Genomic DNA, 15,799 nt, shown 5'->3' with positions numbered 1-15,799 from the left:
ACTTCAAATCATTCAAATAATTCGAGATTTATCATACCACCCCTCAGAAAGCAGAATTAACGTCAGTGCGCAACTGGTCTGTAATGAGTTTCTTTACCACATAGAATGAAAACATTGAGCACGGTGCATATAGGAGTAGATCTTTTTAATTACAATGAATCAAAACAATAAATAATTCAAGTCAATGAGATTAAACGATGTCTGATACAAAAACATACCAGCTTTTATTAATAATTGTGAAATCAGTTTTCTCTAATATGTACATTTCCAACTTTCCACACACACCACACATGTACAAAAAGTTAGGAATAACATATTTTAAAAATGAAAAAGTAACAAAGGGGTGGGGAAAGACTAAAAAAAAGGAATACAGTGGACCAAGATACATGTACTGCTGATGGGGGGGGGGGGGGGGGGGTGTTGTGTGCCCCAGCCCAAAATCTAGCAGGTTAAAGTAAACAAAACTTACGTGAGTAAGGGGGGGGGGGGGGCTGTTTTGAGCACGCCTTGGGTCCAGGGCATTCCCCCCCCCCCCTCCTCCAGACAATTTTGAAATCTAGTTTTCTCCTGCATTCTTGCATCTGATCTAAGGCAACAACAGAATAAATTTTGGAGCTTTAGCATTCCATTTATTCTTTTTGGCCCCATTTTACTAGTATCATATATCAAGGTTTGATAAACCTATTGCATGCGACAATAAACACAAAAGCTACAGGTGACAAAGCGTTCTCCATCACAGGTGCCAAAGAACAGAACAGAATCCCACGTCATATCCGAGACTCACCATCGATTCAGACTTTCAAAAAAACTCACTTGTCTTCCAAATTCCAATAGTAATCTGTACATTTCTATGTATCTGATCTTCTTGATTATTGTCTTATTTTCTTTGTAAAAGCGCTTTGATCATGTTAAAAGTGCTTTAGTAGTTATTATTATTATCTGACAAAAGTCCCTTAAAATGTACACCTGCATATTATGCACCTGTCTGTATCATGCATTGTGGAGGTACAGGTGTTGATGTCATGTGTGCAGTGGGCGGAGCCTAATGGATCAGTCTATTGTTTAAACCATCATCCCTCTTTGTTCTCATTTTCTGCCGTCTCCTCCGGTTCAGGTGGTTTGATGACAGGGAAGCCAAATCCCTCAGACATCTTGATCCTGTCTTGAGCAGCCAGCATGTCCTCTATCTCCAGAAGACGGTTGTACTTGGAGATCCTCTCACCGCGGGCGAGGGCACCAAACTTGACAAACTTTGCGCCGACACCAACGGCCTGTGAATTGGTGGAAAACATGAACTGACCTCTGGGATTTCAAAATCCTAGCTTTGAACCCAGTTTGGTTCCGGGAAATATTTTTAGAATTTTGGGGACTCTGGGTCAATATTGGTCAAAGTCTTGTAAGATATTCTGAAGCTGTAGATATGAGGCAAAGCTGGAGATGTCTTGCTGAAACATGTCTTTGATTCACATGGAACAAAATAAAAACAGTGTTTTTCAACAGATTGCTACTATTTCAGGCAAACACATATATATATACATTCCTGACCAGTTGATTTTTGATTTGGTTTTGGGAATTTGCATAAAAATAATAAACACCAAAATAGTACTTACCAAATCCGCCAGAAAACTATCTGGACTCTCACCAATCACGCTAGAGATGACCACAGCCGAATCATTCTCTGCAAAACAAGTTTGTGCATAAACTTTGTGTTAAACATTAACCAAGGTCAAGAGATATATAAAGATATTTTACAGGGGTCATAACATGAATTTGAGCATGTATGTTTCTTATCTTTGATAATTTATAAACAGATGTATATGTATTTATATTAAAAATTACTTCTTGAGAAGCAAGTAATCTGTCATTGAGCATATTCCTTTCTTACCTTTAACCAGTTTACTTGCTTCAACGATACCGCTTACGCTAGTCATCTGCTCTAGCTTCAGTGAAATTGCACTGGAGCATAGTTCACCCAATCCCTGCTTGCAAAAACACTCAGCTCTGGGATAGGCCCTGTCTCCAACGATGAAACACTGCTCGCTGAAACGTTCACACAGCTTGCGCCATTGCTCGGTATCCTGAAACAGAAACGTCAAGTTGCAGTCAGAAAATTGCTAGGATTTAGGCAGGGCAGTTTTCTTTTGGCCTTTCAGTCGCTATTTATCCCTTTATTTCTGAAAGGGCAGGCTAGGTTATGAAAAGTTGCAGGTCAAGTTATGTGTCAAATTATGTGGTCAAGTTATCACATGTCAACACAGGATCATTTTAAAGTAAATTAAATAACTTTTCTAGCCTCTTTGATTCTTTGTAAAATAACACTGGATGGCAAATTAATACACCGTCCTATTTTTAAAAATTTGAGTTCTGTTTGAACGTTTGGAAAACTTTGAGAATGGAGTCTTAACATCTTTATCACCCACCTGTTTCTTGAAGGGATCTACGAGGGCAACGATGGCTGGATATCGGTTGATTAGATCAGCGTAAACTTCCACCATGTCATCAGGCAACTTCAACATTCCCTGGGCCATCTCATATTTACCTTTGTCCTGGGAATTTGAAAATGGCAGTGGTTAGTTTTCCAAGGTGTTCGAAATATTAACATCACTGTACAGTTTTTGTGTGTAAAAGTGGATTTCTCACTAGCAGTCACAAAGCACCATCTGTACAGGGTCCATTAAAAAATTGTTCATATGGCATTTTTTCATGCCTTCTGATGTGAAAAATTCCACCATTTCAGTTATGTGTTGAGTCTTACCGAGTCAAACATCTCAGAGGCAGCACAGTTCAGTCCGATGAAGATATCTTCCCCAGGGGTCAGTTCGAGGGCAGTGATGGCCTCTTGAGCTAGGTCCAGTAACTGCTCTGGCCGGTCGTACTGTGGACAATAGCCACCAAGGTCATTCACATATGACCCAGCAACCTAACAAAAAACAATGAAAAATCAGTATAAGGTGGACAAAGAAACTGGCCACTGTTAATGTGACCTGATGTTTGTTTGTGACTGACTTAAGATTGACTTGTGCCTGACTTGTGATTGACTTGTGCCTGATGAATCGTGATTGACTTGTAACTGACTTATAATTTGATTTGTGATTTGACTTGTGACTGACTTGTTATGTGACAGATTTGTGATTGACTTGTAATTGATATGTGATAGACTTGTGACTTCCATATGATTGACTTAGATGACTCATGAGTGACTTTGGAATTTGTTTCGGTCTAGAGCTACATGTACCTGTAAAATGATAATACAATTATATGATACAAATACATGTATGTAATAAATAACTACACTTACCCCAAGTTTAGGAAACAGTAACTTGCTGACTTGATGGTGAACAGCTGTCAGCTGTTTAAGTGACTAAAGTTCAAGAAAAAAAATACGGAAAAATGGAATGAACAAGTTTCAAAATAAGTTTCAAAGTGTTATAGGTAAAGAGTTTGCTGGAACTAGGAACCCATTGAGGTTTCATAACTCAGTTACAAAGAGTGCAGTGAGTTTAAGAGAGATTCTAACACTGTCTATTTTTCCAAATTGCCTGTCAAAGTTCACAGGTGACGGGTTGCTAGATGAGACAATGTTGGGGGGCTGTTGGCAAGGTGGGGCACTCTTACCTCCCTCAGTGTCTTCCCTGGTTTAGGGATGAGCAGCAACTCCTTAATGAGATTCTGCTTGCCAGGGTAGGCCTTTCCAGAATTCAGCAGATTCACCATCAACAAGGGAAGCTCAAACTCTTGCTGTTCCTAATAAAAAATACAAAAATGTGATGCGATCAAGCTGCATGAGTCGTTTGTCGGGAATTTTCATTTGGAGATACAGGCCAAAATAGGGTCACTTCATCACATCACTTCATCACATCTCTTGGTGTTCCGACTTCCATAATTTTTTAACTAAAGGTGGTATCAGCATGCAGTTTTCACAAAAGTAATGCTGAGATTGTGCTCCTTTCAAATCTGTAATAAAAACAATTTGACCGAGGTCGCCAAACGACTCATTTAGCTTGATCGCTTCACAAATATTATTGTAGTAATTCCAATAACACTTTGACAACAAGCAATTTCACATGATTTAACTCCTGGATTATACCTCTGCCGAGTACAAGTTGGCGATATGTTCGAATGTTTGGATCTTGGCCAGCTTTGCTGCTGCTACAGCCACAGCCTGTGACACCACGCAGGCAGCGTTGCAACCTGGTAGCAGCGGCTCCTTGGGTTCCTCAACGACGACTGTTGTAGACTTGGCACTTCCTTTGAGGAAACAGAATAAGAAAAAGTTCACCGTAGTGCACAGTCAATATTCAAAAGGGGTAACTGAAGTGTTTGAGGTTCAGGGTTTTTCAAGGGGAGCGGGTGCTGAGATGATGACATCAAGACTGACAGAAACAGCCTGAAGAAATGAATCAAAATTTGCAATATTTTATGATGTCATCACCGGAGACTTTTAGGAATTGAAAATTGAAATTTAAGGTTTTTTCCTGAAATGATATGTAAAGATTAACAATGGTTAGATGTGGGGGAGGGGGGGGGGGAGGGAATAGTAACCCAAGCTATCCCATTGGTGAATCTAGTTAATTACAAATTCAGACAGTCAATTGAAAAAGAACGCTGTAGCCCTCAATTTGTCTGCCTGCATTTTTATCAAACGTTCTGTGCAAGGTAATGAGAAGTATATAGCAAGTTTGAAATTTAATATAGCTCTAGATCTGTGGTCCATACCTAGTTTCTTTTTGCCTTTTGGTGAGATAATCTTCTCTTCCTTTGCAGGTTCAGGGGCTGGTGGTTCCAGCTCTGCCGCCCTCTCACGTTCCTTACGCTCCGCTTCCTCTTTTTCCTTCTGAAGTCTTGTCAGTATTTTCCTGTAATGTCAGGAGTCCAAATATAGGATCGGCATTCATATTTGAATGTTTAGTGGTTTGTTGAACAGAGATGCTACTTGCTTAAAGAAATATCTGAAAATAAGCTAGTTTAGTGCCCCTTCGAGCATGGAAGTTCGTTTCCTGTCCCATTATTATATCAATTAAATAAAAGATACCTTTTTGGGACTTTGATCACAAGAACTCATATCAGGAGCTTGCGACACCATCACGGTGTCTTTGTCAACTGGTGTTGTTGTGCCCCTTGTTTTCTATCATAGAAATTGTGTGCAAATAACTGGTAGGAAATATTACACTTGTGCTTTGAATGTACACAATCGATGCCAATTTCCATTTAATTTAGAAAAAATTATCAACAAAAAAAAACGGTGATTCAGCTAACTGCCCACAAGAGTCTCACATTTAATGGTACTTACCAAACATTCTCATCAATCTCTCCCTGATTGGCTGGGCTGATGCCACTAACGGCCTCTGTGATTGGTCCATGGATAAACCCAAGGGCCGCATCGACGAATTGCTGTCGCTCTTTCTCATCTGCTTCCTTTCTGTCGATGGGGGCGTTTTCCATGAGTAAGTTGGTGCTGGCCATGGTGACAGTGGACAAATGCTTTGGTCAAAAAACATTAGCAGAAGTGTTCAAGGAATGCAACTTGTAACTTTTTGTAGAAAATAAACTTTGGGAGCTAATCACAAAACCGGTAGCAACTGATCAAAACCAGTAGCAACTGGTTGAGCTTGTTGGCATTTTTATTGTGAATCTTGCTTTTACCTGTTCAAGCCCTTTGACAATACAGTACACATCCGCTTGTAGGGTAGGCTGGCCTCTACTGTCTAAAACCTCTCTAGCATCCACTTTGTGAATGACTGGTGGAGCAGACAAAGACTCAAAGTGCTCCGACTGAAATTTAAAAAAAGGGGAAAATCATGAACAACAAAAACCATCACTGATGTTTCACTTGAAATGACAATTTACACCCATTTCAGTGTCGAGTCAATATATTTGTCCTTGCAAAACATTCGCTCAATCAACTTGTTGTACTGAAGCATTTTTTATATGAAACTGATTGCACTGTTCATCAGTTTTGTTCACTTTTTGAGTCTAACATCGCCCTTTGATGTAGGTTGTCGTTTGTGAAGTTTAAAAGTATACTCTTCCAGAAAGATGTTCGGTGTACCTTTCAAATTCCCACTATCATTTGTGCTGTGACCAGCTGACGCCATGCAATTCGGACATGGCCTTAGTCTTACCAATCGACCGTAGACATCTGGTGGGTTTTCGTAAAACATAGAGTTGAGAATCTCTTCCAGCCTCTCCGGTACCCCATTCTCCTTGTAGAACTTGACTGCTCTCTGCTTGGTATCATAGAACTCCCTTGCATTTCTCTCCGATGCTCTACTGGCACACATTGTAATGACTGCAGTGGATACCTGGAAAATAAGCAAATTTGAGATTGTCATTCCTCCCCCAAAAATGCCTACATTTATTTATAAGTAAATTAGGCCTAATATTAACAAATCAACATGTATATCAATCAATCCATCATCTTCATCCCCACTAGTGTTGCCTGGTCCTGGATATTGCTGTGTAGGATACAGCTCAGAAATATCCAGGCCAGACTGGGGCTAGCTGGCTAGGTGCTAGCCCCACTAGTGCGGCACAGCATTGCTGCGCTGTGTCAGACCTATCAGCGCAGCTACATGCAGTGCAAAAAGTCAATTCAAAACAAACTGGGAAAGACAAACTCAGGTGTTTTTTTTTAAGTAGGCCTAGGCACTAATTTTTTTATTGTTATTTACAGTAGGGGGCCTAGGTGTAGGCTAGGCCTTCTGTTTACTCAAATGCATTATGCAGTGGCTATCGTTACAACAGCCGTAATGTGATTTTCAACTGCAATCGTTACGGCATTTCAAAAATACCATTGGCTTGCGAGATTATAACATTTAGAACTGCCCTTCTAATAACCAGAGTGCTTTGGTAGCTCGATTGGTTGAACGCTCAATCATGAAGGTCCCAGGACCAAATTCGTGCTGGGTCTATGCAAAATCTGTTATATTTTTCTTTATAGCCTGTAGCCCCCTTCCCCCCCCCCCCCCCAGTTTCATTCTCTTTTAACCTTTTTAATCAAATTTCAAATCCTAGCCAACAATTTAATTTTTGTCTTTGTAAATTGTAATCTGAGACTGTGGCTTTGGAAAAAAAATGTTTTAAAGGGACATAGAGTCCGAAAACCCTTTTGTTGCTGGTTCCAAGAGTGACAAATCCTGACGTTGAATATTGTCAGGTCAGGGAACCAGACGAGACGGTCGACTACTGCTAAGGCGTAACGTGGTAACAAATTTTAACCTAAGTTAGTAGGCTACTGCTTTAATTCTACTGGCTTACTGCGTTAAAAAAGTCTCATTCAACATTGCCCCCTAAAGTTTAAATCACAGAGTGCATTTTTGTTCTTTTAAAATATGTTATAGTACTATAGTAGAGAATGGGGTCCCAAACTTGACGATTACCCAGTTCGTTCGCCCATTGCCAGTTCGCCCCACTTGCAGCAAAGTGGCAGTGTGGGGCGAAGTGACACTGGGCCAATTAACCTTGTGAATGCGCTGACCTTAAACACAGACGTTATTTTCAAACCACAGTTAGCGTAACTTGCCAATTGTAAACCTACATACGTCGTTTATACTTGGAATCTCGTTGATCTACTTTCCTTCATTAACCAAATGCAAAATGAGCAAAAAACTTGAAGCGTTTTAAACCAAACATTCGCCCACAAGCAAACATTTCGTGTACGCCGCCATTTTGGTTGCTAAGGGCCAATGAAATGAATTGTGGGAAGGAAGTTAAAACAAGAAAAATCCATATTTTTCAATTCAAAGACCTATTTGGAAATGTTTTTATATTAAATATTTACTTACTTTGAGAACAAAATGCAAAATAGATTCTGAAAAATAATAAATCAAAATTTACCGGAAGTTGTGCCATAGCAACCGCACAGCACTTTGCGCGCACAGTACACGTCGTCGTCTGCATCATCCATGTCATCCATGTGTCATCGTCGATATGGCGATCGAGTGACTCCTCTAGCTCCGGACCCAGCCGATCTCCACCATTGTCCACGTAAAAACTCGAACTCGCTTAACATACATGTGTTCTTATTCCTCCATGGTGACAGACGGACATGAGTGAATCAAAAATTCAACTCTGCTGGCTGCCTTTAAAAAATTAAATGTTCAAGCTTGACTTGACTTGAGTTAACTGCAGATGTGCACTGCACTCAGCCAACGCATTGGCATGATTGGAGGCCTAGCTACAAGTTCAAGTTCAAGTTCAAGTCAACCACAGCACAGGGGTGAGATTTGTCAGGATTTGTCTGATTTCAGGATTTTTTGTCAGGCATTATTTTAGCCTGATTGCAGGATTTTTAAAGGGCGCCCTAGACCTTGGCCTACATTATAAAATCTGCGATTCCTGAGGTTTTACCGGAAAGGTGTTTTGTTTAGGGGGCGCTAGGCCTATTTCTGTTTACCTTTATTATTTTCTTTAAAGTTTGAAGTAAATCACAAACATATACATGTACTACTCCTAGAACTATGAGGCTCCACGTAGTGGAGCCTCATAGAGTCAGAAGCCCGCAAAATTGTTGTCAACACAAAACACTAATTAAGTACAAAAACGTCCATTCCAAATAAGCTATTTCCCACAGAACCGCTGCACAGTTTGCCCCTAAACTCCGTACAATACCTCATGACATACTCACGTTATGTGCACCCAACAAACATCGGTGGATTCTGTCTGTTTTTAGGCCAAAACGATGAAAAATATGCCCTTTCCGCACTGAGCCAACCTAACACTTGAAGCGAGCACGCGCGCTGATATCGCAGTCATTTTCGGGTTCGATCCACTGATCTCTATATAAAGACTGGATAGCTAATAAAGAGCCGCACAATGTACGAATTTGACGCCATATTGGTGAGACCGGCTGGTGATCTACAAAGGACAGGTTGTCGTTTTTATAGACAGCATGATTTCTTTTGTAACATCGCGGTTCACTTGACTTATATTTTGACCACCATCACTGACCAAGGTTAACTACAATTTTTCTAACGTTGTGGTTACTAAAATGCCGCAAATATAACTTTTTCGGCGTTTTGAAATAATAATCACTACGGAAATGTGTCCCTTTTAGAACATCATAATATGTGTACGTGACCAAAATGCGCGTCAACTGTTGATACAACGCGCGCGTATTTACGCTTAGAACGTTCGTATTATACGCGGCCATCTTCGTGAGACCGGGGGCGAATTGGTCAACATGCAAAGTCTACTGTGTGAATGTTGTATGCATATCCGCTATCCAGTCTTTATATAGAGATCAGTGGTTCGATCGCTCGGAGCGCGCCGCGGGGGGTACGTACTTGCACTTGTACGCATGCGCATACTATCAATCCGCTCCTACACCATACCCCAAGTATTCAAGTGTTAGGTTGGCTCAGTGCGGAAAGGGCATATTTTTCATCATTTTGGCCTAAAAACAGACAGAATCCACCGATGTTTGTTGGGTGCAAATAACGTGAGTATGTCATGAGGTATTGTACGGAGTTTAGGGGCAAACTGTGCAGCGGTTCTGTGGGAAATAGCTTATTTGGAATGGACGTTTTTGTACTTAATTAGTGTTTTGTGTTGACAACAATTTTGCGGGCTTCTGACTCTATGAGGCTCCACTACGTGGAGCCTCATAGTTCTAGGAGTATACATGTACCACAGGCCCTAGCCCTACGTTGCTCTGGGGCCGTCGGCAACCCTCTACCAATTATCCAAATGCCCCCCCCCCCCCATTAACAACATAATGGGTCTACATTAATTTAAAGATGTTGACAACGATAGTTGTGTGTTTTTCAACGATTTAATAGATTCACAGGGCCTCGTTCAATAAGGCTGCAGTCACCGGTGTTAAGCAGCAATAACGCCTACCGGCTACATCAGATGCCAGAAACGGCCTTGTTACTTGCCACAAAACTCTGTGATGGAATCCAAACAGCAAGTAGCAGGATCCAGGACATCAGCCCACTATCAGCACAGCAAGACAAGCAGCACGGTGCCGACATCGAGTCGGGCAAACTTTGACAATGATGAGTTCATGGCGGCTGCGATTGGAGACACGGCTTGGCTGAAGCAGTCCTTGCGATCGGGGAGAGATCCATCTCAGTACGATAGAAATGTGAGCTGCACGTGGTGACTATAGACCTAATGTTTATGATGTCACAAAGAGTGCTTTTGCAGCAAAAAAATAAAATAGTGCAAATACACAGGCTAAACGCCACTCAAAATATGACGTCACAAAATTAGGTCCATATCTTGTGCTAAATTAGAGTAAGTCAAAGAAAAGGTCCCTTTTTGTCCCATACTTAACACCGTGTTTTCTTCAATTACTTAATCATCGCAAAGACGAATAACATGACAATTGTTGTGGGTATTCTCCTTGCAGATGCCCAACAGTAAAATAAAGAACACTGAAATCCATAAATATCTTTAAGAGGTTAAAGTTTTGTTACGTATGGGACATAGCACGCGCAAATTCTTGGACTTGCCCTTTAACTTCCCTTTTAAAGATCCATCTAAGCCATAAATCAGAAGAAAGATAAAATCAGACATTACTGGAATGAAAAGTGATCAGATTAACCACGAAAAAAGGAGGAAAATTTAGCATCAGCATTTTTGCTTTGATTTGTTTCCAAAATAAATATTACTTTCCTTTCATTCTACCAGGGTCTGGCAGCTATTCATCTTGCCTCTCTCCACGGCCGGCTGGAATGTCTGAAACTCCTGGTGGAGAAATACAAGGTGGATGTGGATCTGCCCAGCACCACAGGCTGGCGACCACTCCACCTAGCCATTAATAGTAGGACCGGCAAACGATCACTCAACTGCTTGCAGTATCTGCTGGACCAAGGAGCGAATCCCTCGCTGTAAGTTCATGATGGTGTGGACAGGATGGACGGGGAAGGGCATTGTACTTCACAAGTCCATCACCAATCATCAAGTCCCAAGTCCAATCACAAACCATTCAACTGAAACTTAAGGCATTCCTTTTGATGTCGTAAATACCCCGATACTTGGGACCAGTGTTGTAGTACTTGTACTCAAGATATTTTTTGGTACTTGTGCTCATCTCAATACTGTTTTGAACTGACTTTTGAATTTAGATGTTACCTGACTTGTAATGGACTTGAGATGGATCTGACTTCAACACTTGACCTTCATGACGTTTGAATTTTGATAGATTTGTGATTGGCCTTGTGAAGTACTTTACCACGATAATCAATTGTGTTCCTCTGTTTTTGTCCTTAGAGTTAACAGCGACGAATTGACGCCTGCCCACCAAGCGGCCATAGAGGGCAGCGTGAAGTGCCTGGAAGCACTAATCAAAGGCAATGCTGCCATTCACTTACCAGACGACAAAGGCCATCTACCACTTGACTATGCTAAGATCTGGGGCCATAGGAAATGTGCCAGGTAAGTACAAGTAACAAGTTCTCTTTTTGGGTGGGGGGAATAAATGTTCATAAAAATTGTCATTCGCACAGAATGCACACAAAAAATACATCATACAAAGTTGTAAAGGCACATTTACTTTTCAGAGTCCATTGTTTTGCACTTTTTATACAAAGGTTGTTGTGTCCCCTCCCCACTTCAAAAAAAAATACACTGAAAACTCTTGAGCACTGATAGATCATAAGGACATTTTGCTACAATTAGGTACATTGAAAAACCAACTGAAATAAATCACAAAAAATCCAGTGCCTTAATGTTATGTGAGAGTAAGTCTCTGTCAGTACCTTAAAAGTGAGTTTTGATCATTCTGCAGGATTCTAGCATCTGAAAGCTGGAGGCAAGGCAAAGATTATCAGTCTGAGGAGATGCAGAAACTGAAATATCTCCGCTCCTTGAAAGAAGAAGATGAAAAAGATGCAGAAGAATCCAAGCTGGCCGGAAAGGAGTTCTACGGCAGTTTATCCTTCACAAATTGGCTGGATGAAAGAGGGCTCCAGCCCAAGCCGATCGGGCCTCCTTTGAAAAGAGTCTCTCGGCCTGAAGTAACGCTGAAATCAGGCGATGTAGGAGTCAATAAAAACAGGCTGTATAAAGCTAATAGTATGTCTCAGGGCAAGTCGAGGAATTTACCAAAGGAGCAACCAGTTTCTAGCAAGGCACAGCAGAAAGGGAAAGCCCCTGAGGAAAAGTCGGCAAGGAATAAGCCCAACAAAACAGGGGATGTCGCACAGCAGAAGCAGGGTCCTCGTGTGGCTTTTGCCAGCTTACCTGACGGCAGGAGAATGCCAAGACTTGAATTGGCAGAGATGCCTGACCTCCCAGAGGACGTTGTGGAAAGGGTGTTGGAGCAGAAACCCTCACCCCATGACCGCCCTCTAGAGTTCAAATGTAAGAACATCATCGACGCGCAACACCGGCGGCTGTTCGCAGGCGACACCAAGACCGAATCAGAGATGTATGCGCACATCTCAGATAGTCTAGATTCCCGACTGTTTCCCGGTAACTCGCGACTTTTGTTGGAGACGCAGGCAAGTTCTCGGTCTAGTCAGAGTGGGGGTTCGAGTGGGTCGCGGGATATTGACATCGAGAGGGTTTCAAAGATGATGAAGGAACTATCTAGGCCGCGGATATTTCCAGCCATTGAGGGGCACAGCTACAAGTATTCCTTTGAGGTCTTATGATGAATTATGTGTGCACAATGATGTCTCACAGTCACGTCAATTTAGTGTATTAGTTTACTCAGTGTGACTTTTAATGTTGTAAATACATCGGTGCCTTCATACCTTATTAACTGGGATTTGATTTTCGCGTAATTACAGATTGATGGTGCCATTTTTCTAGATTGCAGATAACTTCTGCGGCGCCATATGCTTTTCTTGTATGTTATCTTTGTTTACCTCAAAACTGTAACAGCCTACTTTAACTTATTACATGATGCATCCCTGAAAATAATCATGCTTTGTTTCTGTATGATACTTTATATCAGCATTAAGCCAAATACTTTAAGTCACAAGTATTGTGAGTAAAATACTAGATGTTTTTATAATGCTTCCTTATGTATAACTGAACAAAAATATAGGCTTATATTTGTCTATGATTGACCATAGTCTGATGTATTTGCATTTTAACATGTTTATGACAAATAAGTGTTAAGCAAATTCCACTTCATTTTCAACTTTGAAAATTGCATGTTTTAAACCAGCATTACTTACTTTCACTGATTTGGTATTTAAGGGTCTTTAGGTGCGTTTGTAATTCATATTTTTTTTTATGGAAATTAACTACATGTACATATATTAGGAAAGGTTTTGCCCTACAAAAAACATCAACAGCATGCTTTAATTTAGCCAAAGCTGTTATCATGTGCATGAACAATTATACTATAAATTGTATCAAATAAATCTTGCATTAATTTTCTATGCCTGTAAGTTGATATTTTGTCAAGCAAGGTGTCAACAGTCTTTGTAAAATTGGTGTACACAATGCAAGGCCAATACATTGCGGTATGGTAGGATTGCAAAACACTGAGAGGGATTTTTACAGCTTGTATAGAATTTAATTAGCCGAAAATAAAGGGCATGTTATTAACGTTGTAAACTTTGACACTGTAGATATGCATCTTTAACCGAGTACAAAATGAAATGCGATATATAACGGATGACTTTGCACCATAGATTTTGAAACAAAAGCGTACAACCTTTTATCAAGTTGGCTTATCAATGCTGGGACGAGCTGCTAAATGTGCCATCAACGTAGAGAGAGTGTTGAAAAGGGAGGTAGACATGATGGTTTACATACATGTACATAAAATGGCGTTTGATTTATCATGTGTGATTAATAAATAAGTCGTTCTTAAGGGTTTTTTTTTAACTACCTGTCCTATGCCAAGATGTGTTCAAATCATACATGTAGGTAAGGCAAATGCCAGCACCCCAACAGATTTAGGCTAGTAAAATATTAATGTGTTTTGATCAGGTGTTTTTGGCGCAAATAAAATTTGGTATAAATCATAAACCTGTGAACATTATACTGTACTATTTGTACGCACCAAGACCTTCAAAATCTCTCTCCCATTTCAACAGTAGTTGAATTCAATAAACATTGTTTAAAAAGTGCCCTATTTGTGAACGATTAATTTTGGTCATTGCTTGAAACCACACACTAAATAAAAAGGCAAACAACATTCATAATTTGACATAAAGCTATGTAAATGTATTTAATAACTTTTGCAAGCATCAACTTTAATATTTGTGGGTTTTTTTCTCCAGAAATCACAGTATAAAACTTTTCCTCACATCCCTGTAGCATTATACACGTGCCATCCAACACCTACAAGTACAACGTTTCACAGTACTGTCATTTCACTCTACCCATGAACATTTCACGATACAACTTCTGTGCATTTTGTTTTAAAAGCTTGTGAATAACCATGAAAGAATCGGAAAAATCTCAAAGATTTTCTTTAAATAGTAGTAGTTTGGTATCTTTAGCACATGCATTAGTACGAAAGCAAGAGTTATTCTAGCCCAGGTGGACTCCCTTTCCTCCCTACGTAATCGTATTGCAATGAAGACTTTGTCCAACCTGGGCTAGAGTTATTCATACAGCATGCATGTACATGCATCTTACTACACCTACATGAATGCTTGGCATTTTTCAAATTGTTTGAATTTCAGTCAAAATTACATCAGGCAAAACAATCAGATTTACAAAAGAATCCAACCCCCCCGCCAAATGTTATGTACAGCTGTACCACATCTACTGGACTTTGTCCATAAATTAGCTCATATGTACATGAGCTGTCTACTCTATCATGTCCATACATGGATGTTTGTACAGAATACGACAGGTGTGTAATTTCTTTGGAGAAAATACACCATGTTATTTATGGTACTTAGTATGTACAAAAAAAAGAACAGCAAAGAATAATCCATTTCCATTAAACTCAGAATAAGCATACATACAGTCAAGTCTCGTTAATACAAACTCGTTGGGACCTAGCCAAATTGTTTGTTATATCAGAATTTTGTATTAAGAGGAACATCAGTCCCGTTCATTGTGCACATAAATGCACAGTCGGGACCAAGGCTTTATGTTTGTTATAACCAGAATTTTGTATTAACAGAGTTTGTACTAATTAGAGTCGACTGTACCTCAAATACAAGCTTTAGATGTGGTTTATAACCCCAGGTACTGACCTCTGAACTCTGACCCATCAATTGATTGGGTTAGAACTTGAAGAAACAGTGATGCAATCAACAGGCATCAACTTAGAAAATAACTATGCAAATTGTGCAACAATATTCTAAAGACTACTTAATTTTCGAGTCTAAACTTTAGCACACATGGCAATAACTCTGACATGACTGAATACATGTTGGTGGCATTAGGCAAGACTCAAGCAGGAACGTGAAAGTGTGGCCTAGCGGTAAGGGTTCGTGACTCATGATCAGAGGGTCAGGGGTTCGAATCCAGCTGCCGGCCATACGTTGTGTCCTTGGGCAAGGCACTTAATCCCCACTTGCCTCTCTCCACCCAGGAGTATAAATGGTACCAGCATTTAGCTGGGGAGTAACCTGCGATGGACTGGCATCCTGTCCAAGGGGAATAGAAATATTCTCAGTCGTTTCATGCCAAGGAAAACGGAGATAAACGCCGGCCTGATGGGCCATATAGGCTCGGGACAGACTTTACAAGCAGGAACGTAAACGTGCACATTGGCCAATGAGCCGAAATCTCGCTTCACGTAGCGGTGTGCATTTACAGATTGTATGGGAACCAGGTACCCTACCGAGTACCTGTGAAAGAAACCCAACCCCAAAATCAAATCCTGGAAGTTGTCATCGGGGCTTTATATCTTTAAAGCTTTCGCAAGCGT

The 15,799-nt window shown here is 40.5% G+C and overlaps 2 protein-coding genes across 8 annotated transcripts; one reads left to right on the top strand and one right to left on the bottom strand.

Annotated features, from left to right (window-relative positions):
* Positions 1 to 185: 185 nt before the first annotated feature.
* LOC119739642 (enolase 4-like) lies at positions 186 to 7,930 on the bottom strand. 7 transcript variants are annotated; one of them, XM_038214647.1, is made up of 13 exons: positions 7,542 to 7,690; positions 6,123 to 6,302; positions 5,644 to 5,772; positions 5,291 to 5,481; positions 4,717 to 4,856; positions 4,088 to 4,248; positions 3,616 to 3,744; positions 3,299 to 3,361; positions 2,756 to 2,920; positions 2,421 to 2,546; positions 1,886 to 2,078; positions 1,611 to 1,678; positions 186 to 1,271 (listed from the first exon to the last, which is right to left on the bottom strand). In XM_038214647.1, the coding sequence occupies exons 2-13, from the start codon at positions 6,279 to 6,281 to the stop codon at positions 1,071 to 1,073; spliced, it is 1,725 nt and encodes a 574-aa protein (XP_038070575.1). In that variant the 5' UTR covers positions 6,282 to 6,302; positions 7,542 to 7,690; the 3' UTR covers positions 186 to 1,070. The 7 variants fall into 7 exon arrangements, with proteins under 7 accessions (XP_038070575.1, XP_038070577.1, XP_038070579.1 ...); XM_038214649.1 differs by having other exon boundaries at positions 7,523 to 7,687; XM_038214651.1 differs by having other exon boundaries at positions 6,123 to 6,289; positions 7,523 to 7,687.
* A 73-nt stretch (positions 7,931 to 8,003) lies between these two features.
* Positions 8,004 to 14,041, top strand: LOC119739644. The gene is made up of 5 exons (XM_038214654.1): positions 8,004 to 8,218; positions 9,780 to 10,087; positions 10,636 to 10,835; positions 11,218 to 11,382; positions 11,735 to 14,041. The coding sequence occupies exons 2-5, from the start codon at positions 9,893 to 9,895 to the stop codon at positions 12,600 to 12,602; spliced, it is 1,428 nt and encodes a 475-aa protein (XP_038070582.1). The 5' UTR covers positions 8,004 to 8,218; positions 9,780 to 9,892; the 3' UTR covers positions 12,603 to 14,041.
* The last annotated feature ends 1,758 nt before the right edge of the window (positions 14,042 to 15,799 follow it).

This window comes from Patiria miniata, unplaced genomic scaffold (genome assembly GCF_015706575.1).
Source record: "Patiria miniata isolate m_02_andy unplaced genomic scaffold, ASM1570657v1 HiC_scaffold_4, whole genome shotgun sequence".
Lineage (NCBI taxonomy): Eukaryota > Metazoa > Echinodermata > Asteroidea > Valvatida > Asterinidae > Patiria > Patiria miniata.
This window is presented reverse-complemented; position numbering and strand designations above follow the sequence as displayed.